The sequence below is a fragment of the Bos mutus genome, chromosome 3 (assembly GCF_027580195.1).
Source record: "Bos mutus isolate GX-2022 chromosome 3, NWIPB_WYAK_1.1, whole genome shotgun sequence".
In the NCBI taxonomy this organism is placed as follows: Eukaryota; Metazoa; Chordata; class Mammalia; order Artiodactyla; family Bovidae; genus Bos; species Bos mutus.
This window is the reverse complement of record NC_091619.1, coordinates 42054104-42070368: the sequence shown is the minus strand read 5'-3', so window position 1 is coordinate 42070368 and position 16265 is coordinate 42054104. Positions and strand designations below refer to the sequence as shown.

Sequence of the window (16265 nt, the reverse complement as noted above, 5' to 3'; positions counted from 1 at the left end):
AAATCCACACCTCCTGTTACCTCTTGTTCCAGCTCTCTCGATTTTATGTATGAGTTGTAAATGATCATCCCGTTCAAGTGGTCCTCCTTCAATATCTACACAATCAAGCTATTTTAAACTTCTTAAAATGTGATTTAAACTCTATTATTCCTCTCCCTCTGAAAACCTTTCATTACTCTCTATCTCAACATGTAAATTAATTCTAAACTTCATGCCCTGCCTTTCAGCATTTTCTATTGAGGATTTAGCCTCATTTCATTTTCTTATTTCATTTCCCACTACTCTCTTTTCAGCAATTTAGATTCCAGACTTTTTATTCCGAATAATGTCCCAATTTTCTACATCAGGCCTTTGCTCACAATGAGCTTGAATGCCTTTTCTCCCCACCCTCCAGTCCCTAGCAACTACCCAAAGTATTATTTTACTTGGATGCTTCTTCAAAGCCTCTCCTAACCATATCATGATCAAGATATCATCGCTTCTTGTCTCACCTCAACTCTCACCATACCTCACTTGTGCCTTAGTGATGACATTTATCACTTTATTTCTTATAGGTCCCTGCACAAGTGATTTTCCTTCTTTAAGACATGTAACTTCCTTGGTGAAAGTACTTACTTCTGAGTAATCTTCAAACATCGAACAACTCAGCGTTGTCTTGACAAAAGCATTTGTACGGAAGTCACTAACTATTGAATAAATTAAAAATTAAATAACTCAGGACTAATCCTGCCATCTTGACAGATTCAAGCATTTTAGAATATTAGCTAATTGTTAATCAGTAACACATCTAAAATACTCATACTCTTATGTATCAGGATACTTTTATCAAGTATGTGATTGCAATAATGTCAATGCATCATAAATGGTTGCAACAGCTGTGTAGCTGTACAAGCTAAATAAATTTTCAAAACAGTTAAGATGTAGGTTTTTACAGAATTGAAATTGTGGGTGTCAGCTGCTAAAATACTCCAATTTAGACAGCTGAACATCTAGGCAATTCATTGAACAAATGTCTTTATTAGTTGAACACTGGAGAAGAAAACAGTAATTAAGTTATTCATATTGGTTAACATCAATAAATATCTGATGTGTTGGATTATGATAGGTGTATATAGAGATGCTTAAGTTTCTGAGGAAATTCTTGGAAGCAAGTGGCATTTCACATCTATTAATATTTGTTCCATGATAATCTGAGAAGCAATTAGTTGACTGTAATAACTTTTGGTATACTAACAATAAAACTACATGACATCTTAAGCTTAACTTATAGTTTCAGTTCAGTTCACTGAACTCAGTCGTGTTCAACTCTGTACGACCCCATGAATCGCAGCACGCCAGGCCTCCCTGTCCATCATCTCCCGGAGTTCACTCAAACTCATGTCCATCAAGTCGGTGATGCCATCCAGCCATCTCATCCTCTATCGTCCCCTTCTCTTCCTGCCCTCAATCTTTCCCAGCATCAGGGTCTTTCCAAATGAGTCACCTCTTCACATGAGGTGGCCAAAGTACTGGGGTTTCAGCTTTAGCATCAGTCCTTCCAATGAACACCCAGGACTGATCTCCTTTAGGATGGACTGGTTGGATCTCCTTGCAGTCCAAGGAACTCTCAAGAGTCTTCTCCAACACCACAGTTCAAAAGCATCAATTCTTCTGCACTCAGCTTTCTTCATAGTCCAACTCTCACATCTATACATGACTACTGGAAAAACCATAGCCTTGACTAGACGGACCTTTGTTGGTAAAGTAATGTCTCTGCTTTTTAATATGCTGTCTAGGTTGGTTATAACTTTCCTTCCAAGGAGTATGCATCTTTTAATTTCATGGCTGCAGTCACCATCTGCAGTGATTTGCGAGCCCCAAAAAATAAAGTCAGCCACTGTTTCCACTGTTTCCCCTTCTATTTCCCATGAAGTGATGGGACCAGATGCCATGACCTTTGTTTTCTGAATGTTGACTTTTAAGCCAACTTTTTCACTCTCCTCTTTCACTTTCATCAAGAGGCTTTTGAGTTCCTCTTCACTTTCTGCCATAAGGGTGGTGTCATCTGCATATCTGAGGTTATTGATATTTCTTCTGGCAATCTTGATTCCAGCTGTGCTTCATCCAGCCCAGCATTTCATGATGTACTCTGCATATAAGTTAAATAACAGATTGACAATATACAGCTTTAATGTACTCCTTTTCCTATTTGAAACCAATCAGTTGTTCCATGTCCAGTTCTAACTGTTGCTTCCTGACCTGCATACAGGTTTCTCAAGAGGCAGGTCGGATGGTCTGGTATTATAGTTCACCCTGCCATAATGAAACTAAACTGTTGCCATATTAGTTTTCAGTAATGCTTATAGATCTTCATGAAATTTGGCAAAAGGGCAACAATTTGCAGTTGATGAATATCTTATGAAGAAAATGTACTCATATCTTAAAAGAGTCATGCCTATAATATTAGAAAATTACCTTCTTAACTACCTACACTGACATGAGAAAGGCACTACATTACCTTTGAGTAACATTGAGTAACATTGAGTAACACAAAACATTGGGATTCCTTAGCAACCCTTCTCAGAGAAGAAAATGGCAACCCACTCCAGTACTCTTGCCTGGAAAATCCCATGGACAGAGGAGCCTGGTAGGCTGCAGTCCATGGGGTCACTAAGAGTTGGACACGACTGAGCGACTTCACTTTCACTTTTCACTTTCATGCATTGGAGAAGGAAATGGCACCCCACTCCAGTACTCTTGCCTGGAGAATCCCAGGGACAGAGGAGCCTAGCGGGCTGCCGTCTATGGGGTCGCACAGAGTCTGACACGACTGAAGCGACTTAGCAGCAGTAGTAACCCTTCTATAAGCATCCTGTGCAACCCTTCTATAAGCATCCTGTTGCCAAAACACTTCAGATGCCCTGCCTCTACACACAGCTTTCATTATGTTATTACTAACCCAGGATGAAACGACCAGCACAAACTGGCTACCAGCAGGGGTGGGCAATCATTGCTGGGTTCAGCAATCATGGTCACACATACATAGTGTGCTCTCCTCTAGGGCTGTCCATGGAGAGAGGTGGACAGCTCCACACCAGCACACAGGGAACTGAAAGTGTATGTATGCCTTTCAAATGAGAAGCCCCTCCAGGACTGGCTGTCGTGGCACTGCCAACACACCTCAGTGGTTCACAGTAGACAGGACAACTGGGGAAGCTGACTAATTTCCCACTCAGGGAAATAATATAGTGAATTAGCTAAGAGGCTGAACTCTGTTTGCCTGGGTTCAAATCCTGGCTCTGCCACGGTGGTGTTTTTAGTCATTAAGTCATGTCCAGCTCTTTGTGATGGCACGGACTGTAGCTTGCCAGTTTCCTCTGTGGAAGGGATTTCCCAGCAAAAATACTGTAGTAGGTTGCCATTTCCTTCTCCAGGGGATCTTCCCCACCCAGGGATCAAACCTGCATCTCCTGCATTGGCAGACGGATTCTTTACCACTGAGCCACCAGGCACCAGCTGTGAGAACTTGGATTGGTTAATTAATCTCTGGAAACTTCCATTTCCTCTTCTATAAAATGAAAATTATTACACTATGTCTTTGTTATCATAACTATTAAGTGTAATATTATTATATCTCTGTTATTATGACTATTAAGTGAAATAGTGCCTGAAAAATACTTACCCAAATGTTTGGCACAATAAGTTTAAAATATTACTAAGATTTGCTCAATAACAGTTTCAAGATATAGTGAAGAATTGACTCAAAGAGATCTTCACAGTTTTTACTCCTAAACAACCAGATTTCATCCAAATAAACAAGTGAATCTGAAAACCCAGGCTTGTTGCCAAGTTCTTTTTTTCCTCCAAAAGAACTGCTCATGAAGCTAAAAAAAAAAAAAACACCGATAAGGTCATATACACTTCTTACACACAAAGAGAAACATGGCATATATTTGAACAGCAATGTTCAAATGATTTCTGTTACATTCAATAAATGTACCTGAATTTATACATCAAAAATGAGTTTTTATCTTCAAAGGAGTTACACCAGGAAGCCATGCACTTGTTTCCATATTGCTGCCAAATATTTTTGGAGCTCTTCTTTCTAAATTACCTTCTCTGCCTGTTTCAAATTCTTTTAGAGGTCTTTATTGGCAACAAATGTTTACCTTTGGGAGTTTTCCATTTTGAAAGCAGATTTAGCACCAATTTTTATAAGTAAGATGGAGAATAATATCACCTCTGGTCAAAAAATAAGGAAATAAGGGCCTTTTTGCATGGCTTGTAAAATGTCTCAAACAATTCCAGACAGGAAAGTTCTAAAGCATTTCAAACCAGTGGAACCATTATCAGAGTTAATGTGTTGCTTTCTGTGTGATTAATAGGTTATGTGTTTATTTACTTAATTTCATTAAACACATACTTATAGAACACTATGTGTCAAGCATTGTTCTCGAGCTTTTGCATATATTCGCTCCATTAAGGCTCATATCTTATGACGTAGGTATCCTCACCACCTCCATTTTACAGATAAAGGTAATGAGACACTAAGTTAAGGATTTTGTCCCAGGATGCATAGCTAGTAAACAGCAGAGCCGGAAACTGAAACCAGGCTTTCTACTTAGTATGCAGTCTATAGCTCTTAAAAAGTACAACTTCTGTGTATCAACAGTTTTGCTCTCTGGGATTTTAAGGTATTGTAGTTTAAACGTGATTTGCATTTCTCTAATAATTAGAGATGTTGAGTATCTTTTCATGTGCTTTTTAACCATCTGTGTGGCTTCTTTGGAGAAATATCTATTTAGATCTGCCCATTTTTCAGCTGGGTTATTTGTTTTTTTGATATTGCATGAGCTGTTTTGTATATTTTGGAGATTAATTCTTTGTTGGTTGCTTTGTTTACAAATAGTTTCTCCAGTTCTGAGGGTTGTCTATTTGTTTTATTTATTTCCTTTGCTGTGCAAAAGCTTTTAAGTTTAATTAGGTCCTGTTGTTTGGTTTTATTTGTATTACTTTAGGAGGTGGATCAAAAAAGACCATGCTGCAATTTATACAGAGTTCTACCTATGCTTTCCTCTAATAGTTTTTATGGTTTTACCTTTAGGTCTTTAATCCATTTTGAGTTTATTTTGTGTATGATGTTAGGGTATGTTCTAAACTGGTACAGCCACCATACACCAAAACAGTATGGAGGTTCCTTAAAAAACTAAAAATAGAGCTACCATATGACCCAGCAATGTCATTCCTGGGCATGTGTCTGGAGAAAATCATAATTTAAAAAGATACATGCACCCAATGTTCATTGCAGCACCGTTTACAATAGCAAGGATACAGAAGCAACCTAAATGTCCATCAACAGAGAAATGGATAAAGAAGATGTGGTACATACATACAAAGGAATATTACTCAGCTAGTAAAAGGAACATTATAATGCCATTTGCTGCAACATGGGTGGATCTAGAAATTGTTATGCTGAGTGAAGTAAGAGAAATAAAAATACAATAGTGCTTGTATGTGGAGTCTAAAATGAGCCTACAGATGAACTTATCTACAAAACACAAATAGAGGTACAAATGTAGAAAATAATCTTATGGTTACCAGGTATAAGGGAGTAGGGACACACTCTCCTTTGGGATTGGGATTGACACATACACACAACTATATATAAAACAGATACCTACTAAGGACCTACTGTGTAGCACAGGAAACTGTTGAATACTCTGTAATGGTCTACATAGGAAAAGAATCTAAAAATCAAAAGAGTGGGTATATATATATATATAAAACAGATTCACTTTGCTGTACACATGAAACTAACACAACACTGCAAATCAATTATACCCAATAAAATTAAAAATAATAAATGTGGTGAAAGATACTATATCTCTTCATGAATTTTTTTAACCTCTGCTAGAAGTCCTCTTAGTGTTAACATGCATTATCTGATCTTTTTTTCTCTCTCTCTTCCCATAGCAACATTTACAGGAGGAAACGGTCACATTTTCTAGCTCCCTAGTGTTCTAATGCTCTGTAGGCTATCCTGTTTTCACACATAAGCAGCCCTTTTACCCAGCAGCTTCTTCAGTCTTGCGCCAAGAACAATCTCTCTCCTCACAATATTTCCTCATGCTTATTTCAAAACTCCCACCTTAAAATTCACAGTTTCCATTGCATCATTCAGTAGCTCAATCTTGCTAGACTCAATGGGGAAGATAGAAAAGATGAGGGGGTAAGGAAAGTCATTAAAATATTTTTAAATTCTCTTTGAATAAGCTCTTTATATCATTTTCCGTCAGTAAGATGCTTTGCATATCCCACTTCACTCTCTTTTGCTTTGAAATAAGGGTTTCCAAAGCAGCTTCATACCAATGCCAAGAGCATACCACTAGCCAGCCATTCAATAATGACAACATCCCCAGGAAACATACTTAAGCAAATTAAAAAAACTGATCATGCTGGAATATTTTTTATTTCAGGATAAAAGAAAAATACAAGAAGAAATCTCACAGAAGCGTCTGAAAATAGAGGAAGAAAAATTAAAGCACCAGCATTTGAAGGTAACTTATGACTTTAACTTCATTTCAGTGATTCTGATTCAAATATTTTAATTGTGCTCAAATTTCAATAGTAAAGATGCTTTAAGGAAGGAAAAAAAATCCCAACAGACTTATACTAACACCATAAAAACCATAGGGGAAAACAACAAGCTAGTATTATTTGCATAGGAGACTAATACCTCTGGCAAACATGGAAAATTGAAAATATGGTTTTATTACTTTTATCCTTTATTACTGCATTTCCTCATTTTCTTGGTAACCTTAAGAATTCAGTCTTAACACTTTGGCCCTAAGTACAGTCTTGCTTATTATCCATTGGGAGTGGATCCAGCTGGGAAGTTCCTTTTGAAATCAATGAAATGCCAGCCTTTACCCAGGGGGTGTAAAGAACAACTGTCTGGCCTGCTCAAGGATGTTCACATTTAAGAGTTCAGTGCAGAGGACTCAGTGTTGTCTGAGTGTGGTTCAAGGTAATATTTATTTTGTTTTGACAAAACATGAGATCATAACCAAAAATAAACCTCCATTTTTAAAATCAGACCTTACATCTTTCATGGGTGTGGTCATTTTGTAATAAAAGCACATTGAGTCTCAACATTTTATTATGTAGCTTAGTCACAGGATGCAACCCAATAACAAACAGGAGCTCCTTGTGAACAGGCCTAAGCAGGAAACTATTTATCTGGCAGGACTTCTATCAGTGGACATAATAAGTCCCTCAGTGAAACAGTGCCACATATTCATGGGGTCTACAGTCTTTTGCTAAACTTGTTGAATTCTGCTAAATCCATCTTTCTGATGGATCAAGTAATCACCTCTTGAGAGAAGAGATACAATTTAAGATTCCAGTTAGCTTCGTTTCTCTGGATTCTATTTGCTTCGTCAGTCCTATACAATTGACATTTCCAATGTTTGATGAATAATTTCAAAGTATAGTCAGCCTGCTATCCTTACAGTATATCACACTGAATTTACCTGAGTAGGAAATATAGTCAAGAAATGCAATGTGTACTCTCAGAAAAATCAATGAAGTAACAGATTTTACCAAGTTATCTTGGTACAAGTCAAATGAAGTCAAAAATATATATACAAAAAATTTTTAGATAGGCAATTTCTAATTGCAAAATCTTTTTTCCTCTCTCTCTCTCCCTCTTTCTTCTCTCTCTCTCTCTCTCTATCACACACACACACACACACACACACACGCACACAGACACACATATTTTGGATCTCACAGTGAACTAATTACTGTTTCTGAGTAATTTCTATCCTTGCAGAATGGGTAGCCAAACATCAGAAGAGTTCACATTAGGAGAAAAGGTTAATATATCTCCTCTGTTCTTGTAGGAAGTAAATTTCACACAGGAAAACTCTAACATACTGAGAAGTCCATTTCTTAGCTGATGCTTCATCTCAATACTTAACCAAAAAAAAAAAAGTCTGAAAAGTAATATATAATCTTCTCTATAGGTTTGCCTTCTGGAACCCAGGAGATCTCCTCTAATATAATTCAGTCATCAAAGCATGTTTTATGCTTTGGACTGCAGTACACAGCTGTGCAGATTGTATACTGTGTAAAGATACTTGAGAGAGAGGGGTGCTGAAATCCTGCCCATACTTCATTGGAACTGTGCACCCTAGCATAGGGCTGCTTCTGTCTGGACGAAGTTTCTCTTTGCACAAAAGTGCAGTCCACCTTCCCAAGCTGTGCACTGACCTGGCCGGGTAGGAGCGGGGAGCTCTCCTGGTTTGCATATTAATTTCCTAATTTGCATATTAATGCCTTAGAGAATATTAGTGGCCCTGAGAGTTTCAGCCCTTCTGCTTGCAACTTAGTGGGAAATTCAAGGTTAAATAAATAATTAGGACAAGTTAAATTATGTTTTTTTTTAATTTAAACATAAGTATAAACAACAATTTTTTAATCTGGGGTGGTCAAAAAATGTTCTGTTAAAGGTGTGGGATTTAACCTGAGTCTTAACAGATAAATAGAAAGTCTTTTGGTCAATAAGCATTTATTAAATAAGCACTTATTATTACATGCAAAGCACTAAGATGAGCATTAAGAATATAAAATATGTTTGATCTGTACCCTTAAAATGGTAACAGACACCTGAACTGATAATGACATTTATAACTTATACTGTGATGAACACTATATTTGAGGCATCAACTGCAAAGGGAACATAGAGTGGCTGTTCCAGTAATCATATTCTTCCAAGTTCTGCAGAAAATGGTTGGCTATTCCAAACAGCAACTAGGCATAATTCCACAACAGGATTCAAAAATGTGCAGAAGTATTTAAAAAATCGATTCTAAAATATGTTCACCAAGTCAAAAAAGTTCTGTTGGCTTCAGCAATTACCAGTCTTTCATTTTCTTCTTCATCTACTTGTCTCCATTCCCGTGACCATCCTCAGCACTTTCCTGGTTGCAAATTATTTCATTAGAGTTCAGCAACCCATTTTAAAAAACACAAATGTAAATATTTTCAAAGTGCTCCTTCTGTATCAACAGCACACACACACTTCAAAATAGTTGCGGAAATTCACTCTAATATCCTATAGGTCCGGAACTTGACATTCATACCAATGACATTCTTGGAAAGGACTTTCCAGGGCCATTATCAGCATTCTCACATTCAAACACTCCTGAGGCTTGTCCACTGTGTATCATCTTGCTTAGTATCATGATCACAATCTCATGCCACCTAGAAACACACTAACCTAAGCATACTTAACCTAGAAAACTTTTCTTATCTGGAAGTCTATTTAAATCATGGTATAAAAAACTAATTTATTCCTAAAGTCTCTGTAACTGCTATGTAGAATATAGAAGTGCTGGGGAAAAGTTGCCAAAAGATCTACTACATGCATGTCACTTATATTTTCATTTAGTTACTATAGATTTTGATCCTGAATGTCGTTGCTGTGAAATAGATTTTATTCTATTCATCATCCTCACAGACTGAAATGTAAGTCTAAATTGTGACATAAAAGCAAAATAACTGTTGTGATTTCTACAGTTTGTACCATATCATGTTGATTGCCCATCCAAATTACATATTTTATATTTAGATGCAAAAAATTCTCTGCCAGAGTTAAATGATAATTCCTGAATTATGAATGAAGTTTTTAAGGGTAAAATTAAAATTACTTTTAGTCCTAACCAGACTGAGAACCATGAATGTAGCCCAAGATAACCTAATTATGTCACAGGAACCATTCACCACCCTCTGTAACTTGGCATCATGAGACCATCCCATCTGAGTATTTCTTATAGTGATGTGGAGGTAATTGACTGAAACTATCCTTGTAGGTAGTTTGTAAGAACTGTAATTTGCTTTGATGGTTGTCATCTATCTTCTTTGCTGTGCATTAGCTATCATCATATTTCATCAAATAAAAATAAACTAAAATCAAGGTAAATTCTTAAGTGCTTATATACTCAGATTTTCTTCACATATTATCAAGTGATAAATCTTGACTTTATTAATAATATTTACTGTGTCTGTGGGAACATATTTTTATAAACAACTAAACAACTATAATTAAGGGAAAAGATAACATTGGGAGAAAGAATCTGGCTACAAATTGCAATAATACAAACTGCTCTTACAGGGTGTGTTGTCCACATGCAATTGCTTGAAACTTTGAAAAAGCCAACACAAATATGATGATCTGGGGTGAGGTTATTATTGACTTAATAATAGGCTCTATAGGCTATTATAACCTCTATAGGTTTCCAGGCCCTCTCACTGTTTCAACTAGAACAGACCACATTTCATCTACTCTATAAGTTGTAATTCCAAATAATATGTATTTGTAATCAGTGTAATTTCTTAATGTCCTTTGGTAACTATCTAACCCAATCGACTTGTTTAAATTTCTTTTAAATTCAGAGATATTTGTAATCCAGTTGTATTAATTCTAGCATTTTTTTAAAAGAAGACAAAAATTCTTCTTACTTGCTTTCATTCTAATAGTGGTGTTAGATAAAGAAGTCTCAAAATAATAAGGAAAATTCTCATTCTTCTCTCCTCACCATTTTAGACACAGTATGTTCCCAGGGAACAATCATTGAACAAATAATTTTAAAGTGGATTAGATATATAGTGACAGCACTTTTCTTCAGGGAGAAAAAGAGAAATTGAAACTCTTTGAAAATAATATTTAACAGTTTTTGCTTGACACATGGACAAGAAGCTAACTAAAACTTCTCTGAAATGTATAGGTCTTCTTCATTTGCTTTGTCTTCTGAAGCTCAAGTCAAGGAATGTAATTCTTCCATGCAAATTCAAGGAGACTTTTTGCCATCTGATGAAACATAAATCTTTTTTGTTTTGTTCAAGTTGACAGGAGTTCAACTCACTAATATTTAAACAGATTGATGAATTTTGTGGATTATATTATTGGGACAAGTAGGGGGGGTGCTGGGTAGGTAAAACAATAAATGTCAACCACAGACTCTATCACTGAATTAGTTTAAGATACAATAAAGGAAAGGAAAGTGAAATCACTCAGTCGTGTCTGACTGTTTGCCACCCCGTGGACTGTAGCCTACCAGGCTCCTCAATCCATGGAATTTTCCAGGCAAGAGTACTGGAGTGGGTTGCCATTTCCTTCTCCAGGAGATCTTCCCAACCCAGGGATTGAACCCAGGTCTCCTGCATTGCAGGCAGATGCTTTACCATTTGAGCCACCAGGGGAGCCCTTTTAAGACACAAAGCCATCTCTTGTTTTGCCCACCAATTCAATTAATTCCACAAAAGTTTTTTTGTTTTTTTTTTTTTTGAGCAGTCACTGTGTATTGTCACTGGGATACATAGCAAATGGCTTCTAGGAACTTGTTACTTTGACATCAGATATGCATCTATCAACCCAACAAATAATATTAAGGCACTACCATGATAAGTTTCCTATATAATGTTAAACACATAGTAAGCATATAGTAGATGTAAATATTGGAGAAGGCAATGGCACCCCACTCCAGTACTCTTGCCTGGAAAATCCCATGGACGGAGGAGCCTGGTGGGCTGCAGTCCATGGGGTCACTAAGAGTTGGACACGACTGAGCAACTTCACTTTCACTTTTCACTTTCCTGCATTGGAGAAGGAAATGGCAACCCACTCCAGTGTTCTTGCCTGGAGAATCCTAGGGATGGGGGAGCCTGGTGGGCTGCCGTCTATGGGGTAGCACAGAGTCGGACACGACTGAAGCGACTTAGCAGCAGCAGCAGCAGCGTGTGACTCTGAAGAAAGATTTCTCTGAGGGTGAAGTGGGTTTGTCAGAGGGGGAGGGATGCAGGGGTAGGAAAGAGATCTCCATAAAGAAATAGGACCTGAGCTAGACCTTAGAATATACATAGGACTTAGATACATAAACACTGGCTTTATAAGAGGGTCAAGAAGGGTGCAAGGTAGGAAACTATCAGATTTATTCAGGCAAGGCAGTGAGAGAAAAAAATTCTCTTTAATATTTCCACTCTTAAAAATAATAAGTTTGAAAGCATTTAGAATTTGCTTTTGGAGATTTTGGAATGTTTGATTGATATAAGAACATTTCTTTATGTTTCCTGATAACAGAAAAAGGCTTTGAGGGAGAAATGGCTTCTAGATGGAATCAGCAGTGGAAAAGAGCAGGAAGAGATGAAGAAGCAAAATCAACAAGACCAGCACCAGATCCAGGTTCTAGAACAAAGTATCCTCAGGTATGGCCCTCTCTGAGATTCTCCACAAATACATTTATCTTGACTTTGTCCCAGATTGAATGCATAAAAGCCATTTTCTTTTTTAGGCTCATAATCATATCTTCCATTTGAAATTCTGATAAAGACTATGAAAACACACCACAAAGAAACAGCATATATTTTGCTGTAAATGTCCCCAACACATAGCACCACGAAACTTATTTTTAAAATACATATGGGTGACTTACTCATAGCTCTCAGCCCGTTTTGTCATCTACAAAATGGTGTTAATGACATCCATCTTTCAGAATTATTGAACAGATGAAAAATGCATATGCTAAACTATTAGCAGCTACCTGAACTTGGCAGGAGATCAAAAAACAATTCTTCACAGCCTCAACCTTCTCTCTCACCTTAGGATAGGTGATGGTTATAAGGGTGTGTGCACACACGCTTCCCCTTATCACCTCTTCCCAGGCCCTCCCCAGTCACAACCATGCTACTTTGGAAGAGAAGAGACTACAGGACTACTTCACTACCGTTTTCCCTCTTCTACTTCCCTGGTTGGTCATGGGGGTTGACTTCACTTCTCAATGTCCTTCCCTGCCCATAATTTATAATTATCAGTAGTAAAGCATCAGCAACTTCTGATATAGCAAATAAAATTGGCATGGTTTAAAATGAGGTGTTGGACATGAAAAAAACTAGAGAGCTCAAATATAAGATGGGATTATTAATATTATTACAAAATATAAATAAGATAGAAGAAAGATGTGAGAAATGTCAAAAATCATTTTTTAACCCACACATAGAAAAAAGATGGAATTTTTTGTGGTATAATAATGACAATAATTTAAAGCCTAGACGTCTTTCAAAACCTTACTCACTACAAATTTGTTATCTTTAGTGAGGACCATAGGAAAGATCTAGAAAATAAAAATATCCAGTTGTTGTGCTATAACCAATTTTTGTCCAAACATACCACACTGTGCAATCAGACTGCATTAGGCCTAAAATTGAAAACATGGAAAAAAACTTTTTTTTCTCAACGGAGTTTTATTTTACTAGCTTAATTTCATACACTTGTGTATTTAATAGCTAAAATCATTTACTGTTCATTCTTGTTCAGATGTTTTTTAAATTACAAATTCTTTTAAAGTTATATTTTGTCACTGAAATGTTTATAAACCTCTTAGCTGTTTGTTCAAAGATACATCTGCTTCTGAATGACAGATAGACTATACTTCAAAAAGTAATTCAATAAATGAATTCTACAGTTTGGAAAACTTGATTATTCGTAAAGCATCTCTTAGCAAAAGCTTTCTAACATAGTCTGGTTTCGCTGATGATTGCTTTCCTCATTCCTCCATACACAATCCTTATCTCTGAAGGAACCCTGAATTTAATCCCTGTAAACCCTCATCCTGCACAGATAGTTCCTTGCTTTCCCTCAGAGCCCCTTCTTTGAAGTCTTTCCACATACTGAACACCTCCAACTTTCTCTGCATCTGATGATAGTTGAAGTGGTTACATATACTCCAACTCCATTAACAAGTTTGGCTGCTTCTGAGTAATCCCAGAGAATTTACTAGGACTCTCCTGATTGCTTTCAGGCCTTGCCTGAATGCTCTGAGAAGCACATAAGCTTCTAGTAGTTTTGGTAGTGACTTGCCTAGTTACAGCTCCTATGTGAACAAATAAGGAAGGAAGGAAGTGGAGAGAAAGAAGAGGGAGGGAGGAAGGAAAGAATAAGAAAAAGAAGGAAGAAGGAGAGAAGTGAGAGGCATGAGAAGGAAAATGTATTTGCCGAGTCGTATTATGCACCAGGCCCTTTGCATATATCATCCCATTTAATTCTCATAACCCTGTAAGGCAGGTGTTATAATCTTCACTTTTTAAAGAGAGAATAAAGAACTCACACTGTTAGGAAGTGGCAAAATAAGAAACCATCCAGTGCTGCCTATAAGATAATGGCACACAGCAACCTCTATGAACTGAAAAGGCGTGATCTTATTGGAAGTTTTTGCAGCACGTAATGTCCCTTGGTTCTCCTTTCTCTACAAAGCCTTTACAACACTCAGGACCTTCTTCTGCACCCAGTTAATGCTTTTGTTAAATTACCAATTAAATGTCTGTTTATTATCCAATTTCTGGCATCTCATCGAGCCTTTATTTTAGATCTTTAGAATGTCATTAACCCATCACCAGATGATTTTAATCCTCAAGTATAAATAATAATAGCAGTAATTGTTGGTTCTTAAATAGCCTTGTGCAATTTATAAAGCACTTGGACTTCCATTAAGTCATTTAATATCCACAGCAATCCTAGAATGAAAGCATCAACACCTCCATATCATAGATGAGGAAATAGGCTCAGAGAGGATAAGGGACTTCTTTAAGATCACAGAACCAGTAGAGGATAGATTTGGGTCTCAAAACAAGTCGGGTTCAATGCTCTCCAGCTGCAAAATTAATAGGGAGCTGTAAGAATAAATGCTCGGAAAGCAGTACAACACCTCACAGCAGACTGCATTGTTTAAGGAATAGGCTTTAAAAGATGTATTTGCAAAGATCTAGTAAAGAATTTACATCGTTGTGACCCATAAAGGCATGTCTATCTTATTTAAAATCTTCAGGGAACAGAACGTTCTAAGGCAACATACAGAGACAAAAAATACCTATCTGTGCTTTGACAGTATTAAGCAGCCTCGCTACTGCCCAGCATTATAGAAACCACGTTCCAAAGCAGCTTTACCTGGTAACTGAACAGTTTCTTCACAGATATTTCTAAAGCTGCTAAATAATTAGGTGCATGTTTTAAAATTCATTCTTTTTCAGAAACAACCACCCACAGTACTTAAGGAGCTTTTATTACTGCTAAATACAGTACATTTTCCTGTAAGCTCTGAATGGCAACCAACTGATGAGGCTGAACTAGGCAGAGCCGTCTTCTTTCCCTAAGCAGAGGAGGTATCTCCATCCCTGGATGTGATTTATCACTAACTTAGGTGCCTGCTTAAGGGTAACATTTGCCATCTGCCAGGTCTCTCGGCTACAGGATAAGATTTTAATAGGAACATCAAAATAGAAATGTTGCTATTACCTCAGAGTCTGTAGCCAAGCCAAACTACCCATGAAGTGTGCATTTCTTTTACTTCGTGGTTTCATGAGATCAACTGAAAGAGCATGGTCTTTGACATTCAAATCCCTGTTCTACCAACCATAGTTCATAAGCCTGGCCATGTTCTTTCATCCTTCCGGGCCTCACTTTCCTTGTCTGTAATAGCAGACCATCATAAGCCACTTCACAGGGCTGGGATGAGTGAAGCAACTTCAAGAGTGCCTGATACATGGTAGGCGTGCAAAAAACATTAGATACTATTTCTTACTAGGAATCAAAAATAGTTTAAATAAGGACAGTGCCTGGAGCTTTGGAGATTTTCATCTTACAGCCAAGACTTATTTCTTTGCACTTCACTGGTGGTCCAGTGCAATGCAGGAGACTTGGGTTCAATCCCTGGGTCAGGAAGATCCCCTGGAGAAGGAAATGGCAACCCACGCCTTTCTTTATGCTAAGACAAAGAATCTTTCTCTTTGAGTAGTCTAAGGTTATCCCCCAACTATGATTCTTTCCATTTGGAAAATGATTGGTTTTCTTTATGGTTTGAAGACTAAAACGTTAATAATATCAGATAATTTTTACAGAACATTTGTTGTAGACTAGGCACTGGACTATGCACTTCATTTATATTATTTCATGAATTCTCCCAACCATCTTATGAGATAGATAACATTTAACAGATGAGATTTATAGAGGCTAGCTTGCCCCATGTCATACAGCTAAAAATTTAAGAGCCAGAATATAAAATCAAATTAAGAGTCCTAATCATAAAAACAAATTGTGTTCAGGATGAACAGCGAAATTTTCCAAAAGTTAAATCCTGTAAAAGCTATTCTCTATAGTATTTTTGGGCTTCTCAGGTGACGCTAGTAGTAGTAAAGAGCCCGCCTGCCAATGCAGGAAACCTAATGAGACACGG

At 37.2% G+C, this 16265-nt stretch overlaps 1 protein-coding gene across 1 annotated transcript in view; it reads left to right on the top strand.

Moving 5' to 3' along the window:
• The window catches only part of PALMD (palmdelphin), a 60897-nt gene that overhangs the window by 19600 nt on the left and 25032 nt on the right, over window positions 1-16265 (top strand). Inside the window, exons 2-3 of the mRNA XM_005906509.3 lie at window positions 6456-6536; window positions 12122-12246. Of these exons, the coding sequence (XP_005906571.1) occupies window positions 6456-6536; window positions 12122-12246 (206 nt within the window). The remainder of the gene's footprint in view (window positions 1-6455; window positions 6537-12121; window positions 12247-16265) is intronic.